Source organism: Dasypus novemcinctus, chromosome 31 (assembly GCF_030445035.2).
Source record: "Dasypus novemcinctus isolate mDasNov1 chromosome 31, mDasNov1.1.hap2, whole genome shotgun sequence".
NCBI classification, from domain to species: Eukaryota; Metazoa; Chordata; class Mammalia; order Cingulata; family Dasypodidae; genus Dasypus; species Dasypus novemcinctus.
Window position 1 is genome coordinate 38735485 of NC_080703.1, and position 20906 is coordinate 38756390.

At 38.3% G+C, this 20906-nt stretch overlaps 1 protein-coding gene across 1 annotated transcript in view; it reads right to left on the reverse strand.

The window, feature by feature from the left end:
- Positions 1-20906, reverse strand: part of KCNH8 (potassium voltage-gated channel subfamily H member 8) — a 407588-nt gene that overhangs the window by 131495 nt on the left and 255187 nt on the right. Inside the window, exons 6-7 of the mRNA XM_058290622.2 lie at positions 16701-16858; positions 12732-12939 (exon numbers count right to left, since the gene is read on the reverse strand). Of these exons, the coding sequence (XP_058146605.1) occupies positions 12732-12939; positions 16701-16858 (366 nt within the window). The remainder of the gene's footprint in view (positions 1-12731; positions 12940-16700; positions 16859-20906) is intronic.

Consider the following 20906-nt stretch of genomic DNA (forward strand, 5'->3'; position numbering starts at 1 on the left):
TCTACATGTAAGGGCTATCTAGAAAAGTTTTTATAATTCTTTATATAGAACCTGAAAAGGTAGAGTTCTTCTCATGGGAAATTTGATGAAGTTATTGAAATAATCAACTCACAATATCATAAGCCTGGCCATTTTTATCCTTACATGATACTTGTAAATGCTAAGCAGTTAATAATTAGAGAGCTCTTCAATTCAATCAGCTTTATGATGTTCTATCCAACAAGAATCAGGAGATTTAGGATTAAAATTGTCAATGAAAATTTGAAAAAAAGTTTGAAAGTCCTTTTTTCTTATTCTTGATTCTTGAATTTTTTTTTAAAACTAATGATGCAGATAGACTTTTAAGTATCTACAATGGATAAGTATCTACAATGGATAAGCATCCTCCAGTCAAAAGATTAAGATTTCAGCATGTGACAGCCTTAGAAAGACAGAATTTATGGAGGAAGAGTATAAGGTAACATTTTAGCTACAAAAGGGAGCTACTAACCAAGATGAGGTCTACCTGAGAAAGACCTGCTTGATAAGTGGAACTCCACTGTCGGGCTTACAGAAGGGACATAGTCTGTTGTAAGTGAACAAGATGCCCTGAAAACTACCACATTTCCAGATTTCAGTAGCCATCACAATGTCTGCGAAGAATGATTCATGGAAGTATTTTGGTAAATGCTTTCTAAATTTTACTGATTTTATTTTAAAATGTAAGAGTAAAGATGCTCTTGTAGACAATGGGTTTATTTTGTTTCGGCTAATACTGTCTTTGCAGGGGAGATTCTCCATTGTAGAGTAATGGTGAGACCCTGTGGTTACTTCTCACCATGGAAATACTGACCAGGGTGCCTGCGACTGGGCATGTGACTTAAGCTTGGCCGACTGCATATTCCTTAAGGATTAATCATAGATAAAGGGAAGGTTGGAACTCACTCATGGCAGCTAGTGGGCAGAGGCATGTCCAGGTCATCCTCGAAAAATGTCAGCAGTTGTGTTTTTTGCACTGAAGCAAGTGAAAATCTTGCTTTCTTCTTCTTCTTTCAGTGCATATTCTGTTACTGAATTCCTTTACCGTTATGTAAACCATGTCATGGTTTATGACTCTACAGAAATAACCCTTCTTCAGCTGGATTTAAATAATACTGCTTTTTTTAAATTTTAAACTATAATCTCCCCAAAGCAGTAAATGTCCTTGGTAAATGTCCTTCCTATGAGCGTAGTGAAAACATCACAAGACTCTAAGTGGAAGCTTCACATGACCCCAGCAGGAACTCCGTTCTCACAGCCTACGGAATGTCCTTGTTCTGAAACCACTTATACATCACCCCTCACTTTCTCTTCTCTCTGCAGAGTGCTATCTTCATTCTCTGAACCGCAGCCATCAGAGATTCTCTTCTGTCCTTAAATCCCCGATAAAGTTTAGGCCTGACTATATGCCAGAGGTGTTCTTAAGTCTTGTTGCCATACCAACTTGTGCCCTTCGGGAGTTGGGTCTCAACAATTGACGAGCCACAAGCCAGGAGACCGATGGACCACTGGCAGTAGCAGGCAAGAGCTCAGGGAAAGGAGAATCTGTGGAGGGAAATCCCCAGCTAGGCTATAGCATCCTTGTGGGGAGGGGTGGCTGCCCTCCAGGAAGAGAGGGGACCGACAAGGGAATATGGGGATGCTCAAAAAACTTTGGCAGCAGAGAGCAGAGCAGCTGCACTTAAGGAAATGAGAGACTGCAACACAGTGGCAGCTAGAGTATGGCTCCTGTTAGGAGATGCGGGTGGCTACAGAGGCAAACAAGTGGCAAAGATCTCTGTGCGCTGCTTAGAAGGAAAGTTAGTTATAAAGAGATATGAGCCTAACACAGGCAAAGATGAAAAATTCCTTAACCAATTGCCTGAGCCAAGTTGATGATCACTTATACGGTAGAATTGTGTAAACGGAAGAGTTTAACGGGATGCTATTTTGACAATGTTTTAAGTTGTAGTCACATTTTATTTTGATCAGAATTTTTATTAAGGTGTTAAAAAGAACTTTCAGTTTTGAGTCAGCAGCTTACTCCTGAGCTTTGAGTCTGTCAAAGTGTACTCCTGAAGAGTAATCCAGAATATATGTGGTAAGTGTCTGTCTCAAATGCTAAATTAGTGTGTGACTGCACTTACACTGCTCAGGTATTCCTAACTGATCACAGATAGTAAATAAAAGTGTTTCGAAGAGCATGACTGCATATTACAGGCAACACTGATTCCAGAGGAGATCTTAAAAGCAGTAAAAATCAGAGATGTAAAGTGGCGGAGAGCTTGGAGCTAGCCATACCAAAGCAGTGAGAATTAAGAGTCAAATTAGTAATCTTTGTTTCTGTTGGTGTGTCTTAACTTTTTTCATGCTTGACTGTTCAGTGTATATCTTCATACCTCTGGATGGTAATATTAAATTAACAAATGAAAATTCTTAGAAGAGAATTTCTAAATTGCTAAAAATTAAATGGGTGCATATATAGGTAAATGGTACTCCTGAAGCTCAAATTGGAGAAGCTAAACAGGATAAAAAGTCACATAAAATCTGAATAAAGAAACTATTTAAAGGAAAGAAACCAAAAAGTTTACTCTGAATTCTTCCATAATCTTTCTATAGCCTATCCTACCTCCAGGATCTTCTCCTAACCTTGTATGAATTCTAGTAAAACCAGTTGAGGAAACTAAGGAGATGGGCTGGGTGTTGAAAGATAGGGAGATGTGAGTTTAGCCTAGAATTCTGTCTACTAGGCCTGGAAATTAAAGTAATAGGGACAGAGGGGATATTACAGAACAAACCTTGTTTTGTATGGTCTGTCCAATTAAATTTTAATTGGACAGACCATACAAATTTAATTTTCAGATGACAGTAATAATCCAATGGCAAAATTTCAGTAAGTAATGAAAAGTACTTGAAAGCTATGGAGAGATTTTTCTAAATTATGATTAAAATACATTAAACAATTATAATTATTCCAGAGCCAGGCTGTCAGTATGCTTTTAAAATTATTCACAATTTTAGAATTTTATTAAAGGAAAAAAGAGGCTTTAGCCTCCTGTGAATGAAGGAGAAAAGAACATCTCTTGCATATACTATAATGGTTTCAATTTTTTTTTTAGTTTGGATGTGATCTCCCTAGGTTTGTAGGATAGTAATGAAATAAATTAGTATTATATGTGTTAAATCTTTAAGATGATGAAAATTGTAAGTTTTTGACTAATGAAATTATTACAAACTCCTTTAAAAATGTTTTTGCCTAAATTGAAATGAATAGTTTTTTTTTTTTTTTCTTCACAGAACAGTATGAAGGATATGAGACTTAAATGGATATAGAAAGAAAGAAAATGTTTGTGGAAGTAAATTCATATTAAATGCTGACTAAAATTTGATAAGTTTATTTAAAGGAATGTGTTTTATACTATGATAAGATGGCTGGTTTTCATAAAATCAGGGTGGAAATATGTAAGACAAGGTTTGAATGGATATAGAACATTGTAGGAGGTATTGTAGATGGTAGCATTAAGGGAATATGTTTTGTAAAGGCAAAATTTGTCTCAAAATGAAGTAACTATAATCTATGTGGTTATGGATAGTTATGGGAAGCTTGCAAAAGCATTTTCTAAACTTAAATAGTTCAATGACTAATTCCAGGAAGACATTATTAAATAGAAACCTGAATTGATATTGATAACAAAAAGTAACTTCACAACAGGAAAACCTGTCTGAGGCCACCTCAATTTGCATATTAAAGTGGTAGTAGGAGGAAGATAGTCTTGACTCCTCTGGGAATCTTAGGTTTTCATGAAATGATAAAGAAAGTAGTTTTTCCTATACTGCTAAAGTAAAATATCTGTTAATTAATGTAATCATGGTAAAGGTATAGAAGCAAAAAATGAAGTACTAGAAATAGTTTTAATACCTTATAACCTGCATTGGAAGTATTTAAAAAGTGTGTAAAAATTAAGAGAGAGACTTCAGTACTGTCAAACATTCTTGTGCATTCAAACTTTGTCTACAGCACCCTGCATAGTGCCTCTCCATTTGAGTTATTGGCTAGGCTGGTCACTATGACCCCTAAAATAATAAAAGGATCTACCACCTTTCTGGACATGCCCCTGAAGTGGATGGAAAGTACACTGCAGTTTCAGACTCTTGCAGCAGCTGGCAATAGCTCAATATGGCCAGTTTACAATGGACATTGCCTCCAGTCTGGCTCTATTTCACAGTGCCAAAAGTTGCTATGCACCAGGCTGGTGAAATACTAGCGCTTCCCTCCAAGAGTCAATGGTGCTGCGGCATGTTAACTGTGTGAAGGATAGACCAAGTGGAGCAATAATTACCGGAGTAATATGAGTAGAACCTAAACAGACACAACTGGCATTGTGGTTTGCTCCCATGGAGAGACAACATGTAGAGTATTGCAAACCTGGAGCTTAGATCTATTAATTGCAGCTTAAAGAGGAACTTGTGCATTGATTAGTGCATTATTAATATTAAGTACTGTACCTATATACCTGAAGACTATAATATTAATAATAACTCTTCTAGTTCACATCATATGCAGAAGGATATTGAACATGTTAAAAGTCTTTGTAAATTTAACTCATTTTTTGATCAATGAATGTGCCTATAGGAGAAAAGAGTGCGTCTCTGAAGTACTTCTGCATTTTGCTTGCCGTATGTTTAACTTGTTCTTGCTTAGATTGTCTTTGTGAGTTTACGTCTAGAGCAGTGCCTTTCCGCACACCTCTCCTTGCTATCCTAGGCTTAACCACCACTGTGGGAACTGGGCTGGCAGTTTCCTAGACAGCCTTTGAAACCTACAAGATCAAGCCCATCGGCTTTGGGAGGATGCAGCCTCTGAAGGCACCTGGCCTTCCTCATCCCCATGGCCCAGTATGTCAGGGCTGGCCCCCTTTTGGGCACCGCTCACTGCCATTTTCTTCATCCTTTTAGTAGGACCATGTATCTTCAAAATTCTAACTTAAGTTTATTTCTTCCAGAATCAATGTCTTCCAGAACAAGGTATTAGTCATACAGGGATTTCATCCACTTCCAACCATGGTGCCAGACCCACCTTTCCTCATACTCAAGAGAATAGCCAGGCTTCACACCTCATCATGCAGGAAACTTCTGCCCCTAACCAGCAGGAAGCAGCTACAGAAGAATGACCATCGCCCCTCACCTACCCCTTAAGAATAAGGCTGTGAAGTCTCTGAGTGGGGAATTGAGGTAGATTAGTATAGGAAACAGGGAAGACAGCTGGTCAGAATAAAGTGTGCCAAAGACTCTGGTCACGAGTTCCAGTTTGAAAGTCCTGGACTCAAAAGAAGTCCTGGATAACTCCAAACAGAAAGACCTCCCTATGGGTTCCCTGAAAGTTGACAGGTGAAAGGCAACCAGCAGGCAGGAAATAGCTGGACCCTATGTGTGTCTATATGGATGACCTACTAATGGAAATGTTGCTTATATACTGTTAGACCAGCATGATCCTACCCTTATTGTGCTCTATAAACATCTTTCTTTTCGCCCAGAACACCCAAGCCAATACTCTTCACAGTGGGCTTCGGCAGTAACCCATGCCCACAATTGCACTCAATGTTGGGTGTGCACAGAGTTACCATCCTCAGTGCTACTTCCTTGGACCATAATTCTTGCAAACTGGACAACAGGAAACATCTAGCTGGCACGGCAGAATATGACCCTTCCACAAGTTTGTAACAGGACCTTCTCGTTTAAGACTGACATCCAGCTGCCATCTTTCAATGAGACTTGTCATTATATATTTTCCCTTGTAAGGGAACAGGTGAATAAGTCCAGGCCTTTACTAGAATAGGCTGCATATAATGGTTTAGGATGGTTAATGGCTCAATCTGTCCCCATAGATTGCATCACCTCTGTGTGCACGGAATGACTAAGGGAATCTGTGATATAGGGTGGTTACTCCCTGAGTTGTGTGATTTTACTATCAAGGCTAGATGTAGAGTAAAGCACGCCCGCTTGTGGTTCGACCCATTGGTCGTTTCTGTGCCAGGTGGTACTGCAATTGCCATTGAAAAACAAATAATGGTTTTAGCTGTTGTCTTTTATACTCTTGCTGTGGAATGTGGATGCAGTGCTTATCTTATGGTCAATGTATCCCATTACATGGGGGTGGATTGTGGGGACCCAGGGCACCCCCCAAAGACTTCAACACATAGCCACCTGTGTAACCTAGACATAAGTTAAAGGTTAACAATCCTCCCTAGAGGCGAGAGAGTATAGATGTTATCGTAAACTATAATCTTCCCACAGCAGTAAACGTCCTCGGTAAACATCCCTCGTATGAGTGTAGTGAAAACATCACCACACCCCATGTGCATGCTTCCCATGGCCCTAGCAGAAACTGTTCTCATATCTCATGGAATGTCCTTGTTCCCCAAACCCCTTCTGTATCACCCCTCATTTCCTCTTCTCTCTGCAGAGCACTATCTTCATTCTCTGAAATGCAGCCATCAGAGATTCTCTCTTGTTTGTAAATCCCGGTAAAGCTTATGTCTGACTATATGCCAGGTGTGTTCTTTGGTTGTGCAGCCTCACCAGCTCATGCCCTTAAACCTATTGTTGGGTTGTAACACTAGTATATTCCTGAAGCTCAAATCTGAATTTTTCTAGCATAAAACCAGAACTATTATATGCTACTCAGAATTCTGAGAGAGCTCTTCAAGAACTAATTCAATGTCTTTAATTCAACTTTGTAACTACCATTAGTTGAAATGCATAAATAATAATAATTATAATAATATATCCCTATATTAATAGGTATATAAAGAAACATGCAAGATCTTCTCACATATTTTTAGGTGGGCATTTATTGAAGACCTCTTGTAAAAAAACCAATAAAGGTCCCAAATAGATCATTCTAAAACACTTCTTTGAAGCCAAAACAAAACCTAAATTTTAAAAAGCTTAGTTAGGCTCAGCTGTGATGTGCCTTGTTAATACAGTGTTTGTGATGGTTTGAAGCTGTATGCACCCTAGAAAAGTATATTCTTAAAGGCAATCCATTCCTGTGGGTGTGGACCTATTGTAAGTCAGATCATAATTTAAGATGTGACCCACCTCATTCAGGGTGGGATTAATTCTCTTACTAGAGTCTTTTATCAGAGAAGGAAATTCAGGCAAAGAGAAAGAAAACCATGGAAGCAAGAAGCAGGAATCGGTGAAACCCAGAAGAGAAGGAGCAGACCAGCAGATGCCACCATGTACCTTGCCATGTGACTGAGGAGTCCAGGATGACCAGCAGCTGGTCCTCAAGAAGAAGGTATTGTCATGATGATGCCTTGATTTGGACATTTTCATGGCCTCAGAACTGTAGGCTTGTAAGCCCATAGATTCCCATTGCACAGCCAATCCATTTCTGGTATACTGCTTTCAGCAGCCTAGCTAACTAGAACAGTGTTAAATCTTGACCTTGAAGCATCATGTCTAAATTCTATCAAAGGATGACATATTCCAACAAGCTTGTAAGGTGCCTGTTGTACCTGTCCCCTATGGTAGTCTTGTGAGGAAAATCTGCTCTATGTGTGTACTTGTGAACCTATACAAGAATTAATAATTGTTCAGAGGCTGACTTTGAAATAGAAAGTTTGTGCCGGTAAGTTATATGAAGATATGCAAAAGCACTACAGCTAAACCTCAAGGTAACACTTTTGGAATCATTTCCTAATAGCCTTCTCATGTAAAATGGTAAGTATTGACTATCCTAGCATATGATAATTTCTTTCACTAGTACTAATTTTCATAATAACATGATAATGACAGTTATAATAGTTAATATTTATTGAGCAATTTCTAGGTGCCAGACACAGTGCAAAATATTTCCCATACATTGTTTAATTTATTATTGGTAACTCCAATAGGGTAGGTATTGCTCTTTTACAGATATTGGAAATAAAGCAGAAAGAAACATCTCTTTCTTTCCTGGTGTTCTTTAATCAAGGATTCACTGACCAAGAGAGAACTTTATGGCTCTCTGTAGCCTTAAAATAAAGTCTGAACTCCTAAGTCTAGCACAAATTGTCTTTGAAAATCTGTTCTCTGCCTAACTACCTCTTTAGCCTCACCATCTTACTACCTGCACATACATTCATCCTTTCTGCTAGTTCTAGTAAACTGCTTAATATTGCCATGCCCTTGCCATCACAAATGTCCTTTCCTCAGCATCTGAACAGGCAATTCCTGATCATCCTTTAAAACTCCCTGAGGGCGTGCCACCCCTCAGCCTGCAGGACAGTCAGGTGGACAGTCCAGCTTTGCCCAGAGTCCTGGTCTTTGTGTAAATCAAATTGTTATATTTCGAAGGAAGCTCTGAGAGTCTCTAGCACAATGGCTGAGATTATTTCCTTGACCTCCCAGAGGCTTTGCTGGGAGATGTGGGTATGAGAATGTGTGTGTTCGTTCATTTTTTGAATGAATGACCAAATCTTAAGTTTTTTTTTATCTTCTCCATCTTCTTAGCCAGAAGCAGTTTGCTAAATAACTATTTCCTATAATTGCATAATTCTCAAAATTATTAGGAGTTCTAGGCAAGAAGGGGATTTAGGTTCTTGTTCCATGTCTGTAATTTAGAAATTGGATGACCTTTGTAATGGTAAATTTTATGTGTCAACTTGGTGTTCAGCTGTTTGGTCAAGCAAGCACTGGTTGGATAGTTATTGTAAGAGTATTTCACAGGTGGATTTGCATCTAGAGGCAGTGGACTGCATCCATGGTTGATTGCATCTACAGTCAACAAAGGAGGCTGCCCTTAAAAATAAGGGCAATTTCCTCATCCAATCAGTTGGAGGTCTTTAAGGGAGAACTGAAAACTTCAAGAGTCAGGAAGAAGAATTCCTGCCTCTACATCAGTCAGCCAGCTTCTCCTGGGAAATTCAACCTTACCTTCACCGGAGTTTCCAACTTGTGACCTGCCCTTTGAAATTCAGACTTGCCGTGTGTGTGTTTGTGTTTGTGTATCCTGTGGATCTTTTTTTCTGAAGAACCCTGGCTACCACAAAAATTGAAAGTGGATTCATTCAATAAATATACTTTTGTGCACTTCCTAAGTGGAAGAAACTGCTTGACACAGTGGGGATACAAGAGTGGGCACAACACCCCTTCCATCTCAGAGCTTGCATAACTTAGAGATGAATTTCTCACTATGAAATCAGATTTGGACCAAGTTCTCCTCAGGTATAAAATTTCATGAATAAATAAGTTGTGAGACCTTTACGTTCTTTAAAATATGGCATAGAAACACATAAAAATATGAAATAAAATCTAACACCAGGCAAGTCATTTCCTAACCAGCCCCTGATATAAGGAGCCTACAAGTATTAATCTTTACTTCCAAAAATAGATATCTTATAAAGGAGTGGCACAGCAACAGTTTTTTGAAAAGATTAACTTTGATTTGGTTTGATACAAAATGGTGGGACTCTGTCTATTCATAAGTAATTGTTCTGCCAAGGGCAAAAGGGAAAAAATATTTTATTTCAACAACAATTAACAATGATTAGAAAAGAATGTCATTTTATTCCCTGGGAAGATGAATCTGTTCTGTACATTTTATCTGAGCCACAAAGATAAAGAGCAACTTGTTCTCTAACCAAATTTTGGTTAAGTGATGAATTTTTTGATCTGTGGTGGTTGGACCAAAAAGAGGTATAACTTATTATTAGTGGACAAATTGCATAGTAAAAACTAAATTAGCCTAGACACTCAGATGCTCCATTACAACATTAGGTAGAGAAGGTCATAATTATTTAATTTGTGCTCTGGGGAATGTTTGAAAAGAGCAAAAGACGCAAGTCATTTTAGAGGAAGGGAAAGCCCAAGTGTCCAGGTCCATAAATAACATCAACAGACAGAATTTAAGCATGCTTCCTTCCTAAAATCAACTCCTGCAAGGTGCTCAGACAGGAAATCTAATTCTCCAAAGATAAATGTTCATCTGCTTTAATGATAATTCAGTGCAATAGGCTGAATAATGGCCATCTAAAGATATCACGTCCTAAGCCCTAGAACTTGCAAATGTCACCTTCTATGATAAAGTTCTTGCAGATGTGATTAAATTAAGAATTTTGAGATGGGGATATTATCATGGATTATCTGAGTGGGCCCTAAATGTCATCAAAAGTGCCCTTATAATAGAGAGGTAGAGGGATCTTAGAGGAACAGGAGAGGAGAAGGCAACGAGACCAAGGAGGCAACAAATGGTGTCTCAACAAGTCAAGGAATGCAGACAGCTCCCCAGAAGCTGGATGTGGAAGAAATGGCTCCTCCCCTAGAGCTTCTGGAGAGAGCACAGCTCTGTTGACATCTTGATTTCGGCTTAATGAAATTGGTTTCTTACTCCTGGTCTCCAGAACTGTGAGAGAATAGATGTCTGTTGTCTTAAGCCAACAAATTTGTGGTTGCCACAACAGCTACAAGAAACTAGAGCATTTTGATGTGCCTTAAGCATAGGATGCACTTCCTGGCCCAGCCCTTTCCATTGTTCCAATTACATGGGAGAGTCGCTATCAATGGCTTCTGTGTACACTGAGCTATGATAAGAAAAAAAGAATGTGTGAAGCGAGCAATGCCGGGTCTCTTCTTCCATTACAATCATAAATCATGAAACCTGAAGCAGACTTTCAAGTTGCATAGTGAGGTTTCCCATGTGGTATATGAGGAAACTGAGGCCCAAGCAGGTAAACCAAATGTACTGCGAATCACACAGTTGGTTAGTGGTGAAGTCCCAATGACAGGAGAGGGCTACTGGCCTCAGCCCAGTAGTGTTCCCCCCATGGCATCCTACCAATGCTCTGCTTGTGCTAAGTTCTAGCCTCCAGCCTCCAGTTCATTACATTAAACCCTAGCACTAGAACCAAGAACAGAAGTGGAAGGGGGCAGTAAGGAAGCAGTCCAGGAGGTTGGCTCCTTTTTTCTTGGAAAATGAATACCTATACATGTTTGTGGGAAGAAAACAGCTACTTCATACATCTGCCGCAGGACTGGCATGTTGGCAATGAAACAAAAAGCTTTCCTCACTTAACTAAATTTGAGAGCATGAATAAGCTGAATTTCCCCTTCTGAAGACTCTCAGACTAGACAAGTCTTACAAATTAATGAGTATATAGGTCTGGTGCCTGAAGGAAATTAGGTCAAGTCCAAAAAGGAATCAGGTGGCTGGTCATAAGCAATAATTTTAATACAGATTCAAAACAAAGGATAGAGACCTTGATGTTGTAATTCATTGAACACCGCTAGGATAACAGTAGAGTATGTGATGAGGAAACCTAACAAAGTTAGGGAAAGGGCAACCATATTGTGGTGTGGAAAGCATTTTAATCTAAATACATTGCAGATCTTGAGCCTCCTTTCAAAGAATTCCCATCTCTCTTCTAATCTCAGCTCATAGCCTCTTAATTCAGGATACTACAGCTTTCTTATTTCTCCTGTTGCTTCATTTCTGAGAATGGGAGTCCACAGACAAGACATGGAAAAAGTGCTTTTATAAGGAAGAGAGGGAATCCATTCTGAGAAGAAAATGATCATAACACAGTTGTTTTGCATAGCACAGGGATAAAATTGAGATGTGTAGGAGTATTTTAAAAAATGACTGGGGATTCATTTCCTTGAACCTCCGTTCTTTAGTAGGTGTCCAGCTCATTCTTCAATGATGCCCTTTGAAGGTTTTGTATATGCCCCATGGTGAGACAGTGGCATTTATGAGAACCAACTCAGAGATGTTCCAATGCATCATGCCACAAAGTGCTAACAGGAGAAGTTAGAGCATTTTCTCTCTTGGGAGTCTCTTGTGGCTTCATTCTTGTGCAAAGGTCTGAGTGTCTTTCAAAAGCTCGAAATTGATTTTTGGTGGAGAAGATAAGTGAAGGACTTTCTAAGCCAAATGAGAAACAGATTCTTTTGATAAAATGTCAGGTTAAGAAAAAAATGTACCCTTCGAGGGTACCATGACAATTCTCTAAAGTGAGTATGACTTTGAGAAGAACACAGATATTTTAGCATAAAAACTTATAGCCTAAGGATTTTCATTTTCTATAAATTTCTTGGGATTATCATAAGTTAAAAATGTGTACATGTGCAGAATGTTTCAGATGCATTTATGCAGAATTATGTAAGACTTGGAAAATCTGTCTTAAACTTCCATGAAACATGGGGATACAAAATTTCATAAGTTATATTTGTAAATATTCAGTCCTCTCTACTATCACAAATCTTCAAAGTACACTAAATTTGGAAAATGTGCTATTATGATAGCTCTCATTTTTGTTTTTTAAAAGAAAAATAGATTAATCTTCTCTTTAGTTTGGTGTCTGTAATGCCAGCGATTAATTTCTTCTAATTTAAAATATTGCAATGAAAGGCCATCGGTCAGTTGCTCAGTAATTTACTGTTATCATTCTGCATCTACATTGAAACATGTCAAAGTAGCATCTGAATACTTCTATAGCCTTGCCAATCATTTTGAAAACTTGCTTTAGTGTGAAAGCTCAAATCATTACTCTTTGAAAAAACATAGGGTTGTACCATAAAATGTTCCCTCAAGAAATGACTTGTAGCATAAACAAGCAAGCAGAAACTCGAGACATCAGAAGCCAGAGGGCAGATATTTAGAGCTTCATCTTTCGCCCCCTTTACATTCCAGACAGTCTATCTTTCCTCTCAGCTTAAAAATGGAAAATGCAACAAACGTAAGCCCTTACCAACTTCCCACTTGAGAAGGCTGTTGTCTTCCCTCTCCATTTTTCCAATGACATACCAGATACACGCCATCCAGTGGGCAAGGAGCGCAAACATGGACATGAGCAGAGTCAGGACGATGGTGCTGTGCTGAGAGTAACGGTCCAGCTTCTGCAGGAGCCGCAGAAGACGCAGCAGGCGCACGGTCTTCAGGAGATGCACCAGGGACACCTGTGGAAGGAGACAGAGCAGCACAACTGCACTCAGGGCTTGAGTTCATCCCGTGACATTCAAGTTCACCTACAGCCTTCTGGGAAGTTCTTGACACTAAACAGCACCAGGATTCTAATACCGTGACTGTTTCTAATTGACAAACACGTATCAGGAGGCAACAGGGGAACGGAGGATAAGACAAGCTCATCTCTTTGAGTCAATACTGATCTTTCTTAAGTGAGATTTATCTCTTTATCTCTGTGTGATTCAATATGATTTTTTATATTCTGATACATGACTACAGCATATTATGATATCAGGGTTGAATATAAGATGTCTCCACTCTCTTGCACACACTTTCTATCTTCCTTCTTTCTCTACCTCATTTAAGGAAATTGCTTTATAACAGGAATTCGTATAGATTGAAGTAAAGTCCTTCAAAGTGGTAAGAAAATTAACCTATGATTTATCCCTTAAAAAAAATTAGACCCATTAAATTCAAGTAAATTCGGCTCACAAGTGCCTGCCTTTTGGACCATATTAGCTTCCTCTAATATTTCAAGTAACAAAGAAATTTGCCTGAAGCATATGCATCCTGAACTCTCTTTCAAAGAAATATGCTTAGGAAGCCAAAATCAAATGGAAAAAAAATCTTGAAAAATCTCCTAGGTTCCTGCCTTTGCAAGAATGAAAGCAGTAGGCTTGTAGCTAGGAGGTTATTTGCCCGATTTTAGGGCCTAATTTTAAAACATGCTCATTTGTGTCCACCATCATGGGCAACATCACTCTAAAAAATGCCTGTGGTGCTCATAAAATACACTCTTTCATGACTTCAAAGGGTTTACATTCTAAATAGAAAAGACGGAAAATGAACTCTTATGCAAGTAGTCAGACAAATCGCTTGACCTGATTTAATTTGTTTGGGGGATTCATAAAGAGAGGGAAGGAAGTGGTTTGTATGACGATGTCTAAGAAGAAGGTTTAGTTTACAGGACAGAATCATAAACAGAGTCAGCAGTTTTGGGACGCTGGCATTGGTAACTGGCTGGACTCAGTGACCTTCTATTTCCACCTCTAGAAGCCACTTCCCTTTCCTCAACAGGCCTGACACAGTGTAAGTGCACAATATGTATTTGTTTGATGAATGAATAAATTGCTAAGTTAAAACACACTCCAAGTTCAGCATAGCAAGAGAGCTCCAATAACATTGGGTCCAACTGTAATCATCTGAATGATTCTATACTCAACTATAATAAAATCTTTAGGATTCATTCCTTGGATTTTCTCAGCATATCGTATTTCTTACATCTGATTCATCAATTTATCTTTCGCAGTGCTTTTCATAATGACTGGTACATAGTAGGTATTTAATAAATAAAACATGCAAACTGTATTTAAAACAATTCTCATCAGCAGTCCTGGGCAGAGCTACAGTCAAAGTGGCCAATGCATTTTTTGGTAGTTCTAATGTACGTCTGAATGTCCTCTATGGAGATCACGAATTGGATACGTTTTAGATGTGAAAGTCCAACATCTATGTTTCCTTCTTCCTTCCCTCCCTCCCTCCTTCCTTCCTTTCTTTTTTCTGTTGTAAGTCTGTGCACTATAATAGAAGAACTCATCAAGTACTATAACTTATTTTTTCCTGGGATGCGACGGTTTGCTCGGTCGGTAGAGGTGGGGTCTGGCTGTGGACAAGGGGTCGGTCCAGCTCTGGACGAGGGGTCGGTCCCGCTTGGGACGAAGGGTCGGTCCCACTTGGGACGAGGGGTCGGTCCAGCAGCAGACGAGGGATCGGTCTCACAAGGGGTTGCGCGGTTTGGCTGACGGGGTGCGGTCACCCCTCGGGCTGAAGTGTGGCCCGGCGGGGGAGCGGCCGCGGCAGGCCAAGCCGCTGCCCCCACTGGGCCACACTTCAGCCCGAGGGGTGACCGCACTGGGAGGTAAATATGTTATGTTGGACAGGCTTTTCGGAACAAATAGAATATTTCATCCTGCTTGACTTATTTGAGGATAAAAAATTCATGCGAAAATTTGTTACATGACCATGCACTCACTGCTGTATAAAGCAGAAAAAGGTGCACTGCCCAGAGAGATTCCTTCCTCCCTTCCTTTCTTTCTGACATGGATATTGCTCTACTGTGCATTCTTTACAAGGCATTTATCAGATGTCAGATGTCACAGGACTGAATGAAGCAAAGGAGAGAGGAGCAGGGAAAGTGTAGAACCAGTATTTCAATTTTATCTAAATATAATCATTAGACTTTTTCAAAAATTCCTCATCCAGGTTACTTTTAGGCAATGGGGATGCTAATTACACAAAAATAACATAAATTTTCTCTTTCATATGTATTTTATAATTAATAGAAAAAATTCTATTTTTTCAGTACCCAAAGAGAAATGGAACATTAAAAAGTATGATTAATATTTAGCAGCAAAGCAGCAAATTAATTTAGACCAGAATTCCATTAAAGACCATTTAATTTACAATTCAACAAGAGAATTCTGAGAATTTTTTCCTAACATTTTGTGAATTATATACTTCTTTTGGATTACTTTTCCATTCTTGTAAAGGCTTTGTTTTAAGTCATTACACTTTCATTAGAGCACACTTATCTAGTCAAATTCAATCTTAAAAAGTGTTTTAAAAAGCCAGGGTAGCAATTCAACATAGGATTGATTAAAATTATATTCTAGATGTTTTCCCCTGAGCTTTATTTTCAGGTGTTATAAATCTCTTGAAAATGTTAACTCTCTCAACTTTCCAACTTAAAAAAAAAAAAAAAGAAAAGTAATATTGTATAGGCAATTAATAAAATGCACGAGTCTATACCACACTTTCCTTTAAGTGCTATGTACATTCTGAAATGATTAATGATGATATTTGAAATATTGATCACTTTAGCATTGAGAACTATACCTTTGAGTTCTTGATAGAGAATATGATTTCTACAAGGAAGTTTCAACAGACGAGGTAAATTGTTTAATTTGAACTAATGTCTAGTAAATTTTTCTGTGCTGGAATTGGTGACTCTAGCAGCAAATTGCATTAATGGTCCAACAGTGTTATTACACTCCTTCACCCCCAAAATAGCCTCCCTACTTACAAGGAAGCATTTAACAATTCAAGAATATTAATCATTAAATAGTAAAAGTTTCTGCTACTCTAAGTGGGCTTTCTTTCCTGTGAGGAGATGTGAAAGGAAGGGGTTTTGATGAAGAAAGAGATGGAAAGTTATCTTATTGGTGCAAATTAAAGGAAACTCAAGTTTTATGTTAGTCAATATGTCATCTAGGTTTCCGCCCCTTTTAACATCTTTACAAGGACTTCTTCTATTGGCTTTGACAATGAACAATAAAATGCTCAAGAGATAAGGAGTTAAAGGTCATAAAAGGACAAAATACGTCAAACTCTCCATCAAACTCTATAGGCAAATATCTGCGTAAGTGATATTAAGTGATGCTTGTATTACTACAGATGTTTTCCTTATCAAAGAGATTGTTTAGTGGATCAGAATGTATGATATATTTCAGCTTTCATGCATATTTGCTTTTGGGTATTTAAATAACTGGAAACAGGTATTGCACATCTCAACAGGAAGTAGCTTCCTCTGGTGGCGGATCTTGCCTGGGTTATCACTGAGCATATTGGTAACTTTGTTAAAGATGGCACAAAACCTTGAAAACACAAATTGCCACATTTAAACCTGACATGTGAAAAATAAACACAGCGTTAAAACCAACCCTAAAGCTCACGTCCGAGGGAGCTATTTACTTACCACTGTGACATTGAACGCATACAGGAGGTCAAAAGGCAGGGCAGCGATTAAATCAATGATGAACCACGTGGTGACATAGTGGATGCAAATTGATCTTGCTTCAAAGATAACTTGGCCAGACTTGCTGACATACGTTGTTCGAAAATTTAAAATTATATCTGCTTGGGATAAAAAAGAGAAAGAAAAGGAAAGAAGAAAGGGAGAGAGAGAAGAAGATGGAAGGAGGGGAGGGAGAAAAGACAAGAAAAAGGAAAGAAGAGAAGAAATTTGCATAAAATAAAATAAAATTAGACAAATGGTAATCTATTTCAGATTAATAATGTTCAAAGCATTCTCTTTCGTAGGTCCAGTTCAACTCAGAAACATGTATTGAGGAAGGGTGAAGATAGAATATTTTTTGATTTAGTATGTTACAGACACGGGGCCAGGAGTTAATATAATTAAAATAAAGAATAATAGCATTAACTACAATAGTCAATACTTACAAAATGCTCACTATGTATCAGACATAGTTCTAAGAGTTTAGCATATTTTTTTCCCATTTAATCCTCAGAACATCTTCTGAAGTAGAAAGGATTATCCCAATTTTAAAGAGTAAGAAATCCTCTCAATTAGAGGTCATATTACCAATGGCAGAGATGGAATTTCCGCATAAATATAATTTGTAGTCCATATTTTTTTATTTTTTATTTTGTGAAATGCTACTTAATTCTGTTACCAACGTTTTACTAATCTCTTTGTGGTTATAGAATTCATCTCTGTCTTAAGACACTCCTGTTAACAAACTACCAGGAGTTCTAGGCTAATTTCTCCATTCTGTTCTAATGGATGAGATGTAACCATTTTCAATCTCTCCCTACCTCATTCTTTTGTTATAAATTTATATGTATTGATCAAGCTTTTCACAATATATGTGGCCCTTCAGAGCTCTGGTCCAGTGACAAATCCACAAGCCATGCTAAGCTCCCTCTTGCTGCTTAGGAATAAACAACTCCAAGACTGTCATCTTCATTGACGGGTTAAATGTCATTAAGAAGTTGGAAAAGATCAGCTTTTCTTCCATTTGTTTTCCACTGAGTACGACCAGGCTCCAGGGGAGTTCAGCAGTGTTGCAAGCATGTGAGGGTGAGAGCCTTTCACTGACTGCTGACTCCGGCAGGAACAGCTATCTCCGTGAAATTCTGTTGTGGAGGAGCGCAGAGGGGCAGAGGGGGAGAGGTAGGATATATGTTTCCTAGAAAATGAGAACAAGAGTTCAAGGTGTTATGGAGCCAACATTAAGCTCTGAGCTCCATAGTTATGAGCTGGCTAATTTAAACAGCTAATTTATTGACATTGTATGATCCTGATGATAATAATAACAACTCACTTGGCATTTACATATAATTTTTATTTTCATTTCATGCTCACATTTATGGTATGCAGAATTAGAAATCTACTATGACCCCCGATGACCCTCATCTTTGTTTAATCTCTTCTCTTTGAGTGAGGGTGGAACCTGTGAATATGATGAGACAGCGATCCCTGATCTTTTATATTATGCAGCAAAAGGGGGGGTTATCCTGGGTGGTCCTAAACTAATCAGGCGAGCCTTTTAAGAATATAGTTTTCTTCAGCTGGTGGCAAGGGACTGGAGGTTGGTGAGATGCACTCCTGCTGTTGTGGAGAGGGCCATGAACGGAAGCTTCCAGAAGATGAGAAAGGCCTCTGACTAATTCCAGCAGGAAAATGGGGGCCTCAGTCCAACAACCACAAGGAAATGAAGTCTTCAAAAAGCCACATGAGCTGGGAGGAGGAGCCTGATCTTCAGAAAGAAAACTTAGCTGACCCTTGATTTCAGCCTTGTAAGACTCCGAGCAGAGAATCCAGTTAACCAGTTCCTGGAATTCTGATTTACAGAAAATGAGATAATACTTGGGTGTGGTTTTAAACTGCTAAATTTGTAGCAATTATTTTATGCAGCAATTTAAAAAAAGAACACAACATTTTTTATGCCATTTGGTTCTCATTATGTCCTTGAGAGATGAGATTATAAGAGCTATACCAATGTAATACAATTATATTGTTAGAAATAGCACTTATTTTCTTACTATGAGCCCAGGACTGTTCTAAACCTTTCATAATCACAATCTCAGCTACTCCCCCCAACAACCCTGAGTATTGTTGGTAACCTCAACACTGATAAGGAAACAGGTACAAAAGAAGTCAAATAGCTTGATGATGAAACTGAAGCACAGGATTAAAGCACTCAGCTAGTTAGTGAAACAACCAGACTCAAGTCCAGGTCTAAGTTCTAATTCAGTGTTTCGGATTTTGGTTCCTTAAGATAGACCAGCCATATGACAGATCTGGAAACAAATTCTGGGTAACTTCACCCCTCCCACCCACTCCTAAAAGATAAACAGTCCTAGTCTAGTAATGATGTTCTTTTTGAAAAGGTCTAACAAAAAACCATGCCACAAGAATCCAGATACTTCCATTGTTATTATTGGGAATACAAAAAGACGAAGCTAGTGGATAAACCATTTAAACGGATGAAAGCAATCCCATGGCAATTTCCACAGTAGAATAAAAATGCTACTGGCAAAATACCAACGCATCATGGGAAACGGCCACCAGGAGGGGGGGTGAAAGAAATGTTATCAAGCTGTTAGGGTAGCGTGTAATCTTTTCATCCTTTCTCTTTAACTTCCTACGCCCTTTTATGTTCTGTGTTTCCACAGCATTAGATGAAGTAAGCCCATAAATTCACTATAAAAGTGAGGGACAAATTCCGTGCATATTTACTAACTGATAACACCAAGAGTATCATAAGTCACACAGAAAACCCAAACCCAGTGACACCATCCACAGATACGAGGTATTCCCATCAAACAGATGACATGATTGAAATGAAAGGCTTTTTGTTTGATGGAGCATTTTCAAAAGCTATTGCAGTTAAATATGAGGTTAACTAAAGTACAAAATACAGATACAGATTTCTGAATAGATCAGGTGCTCTGCTGAATGAGTCATGACAGAGTATAATGTTTAGAAAGTTTAAAAAAAATAATTTGTCGCTCAATTGCGCTAATTGAATGAAAAGAAGATATGATAATTTTACACTAGAAAAGAACTAATTATTAGACGTTTATACAAAATAGTGATGATAGTAAAGGAATTAATTCTTTTCTTAAAATCTATGGATACAAATCCCCTTGAGATACTTAAATAGTTTTAGGTTTTTTTTTTCAGGGGAAAACCTTGATATAGATCGTATGTCTGAGATGTCTAGAATTATGATACAATTGTGCAGAGTATATAAGGTTGGCCAATGGTAAGTATCAGTCTACCTTTGTCATGCACATAAGAATAGACACATGTCTTATATGTTGTGGTTCACAAGGCATTTTTCACAGTGATTGGTTTGTGTGGTTCCTACTCGAATCCTTTCAATTGGTAAAAAAAAAAAAAAAAATCACCTTCATTTAATTTAGGGACAACTGAGACCCCTCTGCTTTCTCCTCACTGACAAACATGGAATTCAAGAACCAGGAGAGCTCAATACTTGCAAATATTCCCTTAAAGGGAAGGGCAGAAAAGGCTAGTGCATGTTCTTCTTAAGAAAGAAGTAAAGGTAGAGTATAATAAGATTTCTTCAAGGAAGAAAAGAACTTTCCAGATTTGGAGCCCCCATAAAAGAATCATGAAGCCAACGGAAGCTTCCCAAACATTGTATGCATCTTCTCTTCCCCCATGGCTGTCTTGTTCCCATAAGATATTTGTATCTTTGACTAATTAAGTCGATGACTAATTATAAAGTGATAGTAAGAACGTGGTCTCCTCCAGACACACCCAAACCCATCTGAAAGGCTGCAGTTTCGTTTTCTTTTAGTGGGCATCTGGAAAACACAGGTATAAAGGTTTTCAATGTAAAGCACATTAAAGAGCATATTCATCAACATCCAACATTTTGTATATAACTTATCTTGTTAATTCCATGTATTATCAATTGTCCCTAAGTACAAAAGCACAAAGAGAGAGTTTGAATCAGGACAAATATTCCAAAAATCATAGCAATTAATTCATAAGGATTTACTACCTAGAAATTCTGATGTGCCCATGGATTTGTATATGTATAAACAATCCCTTATAACACATGGTAATAGTATCATGGGTAATGGGTAATTAAGTAGAGCAATACAGAATTATCATGCATACTCTTAT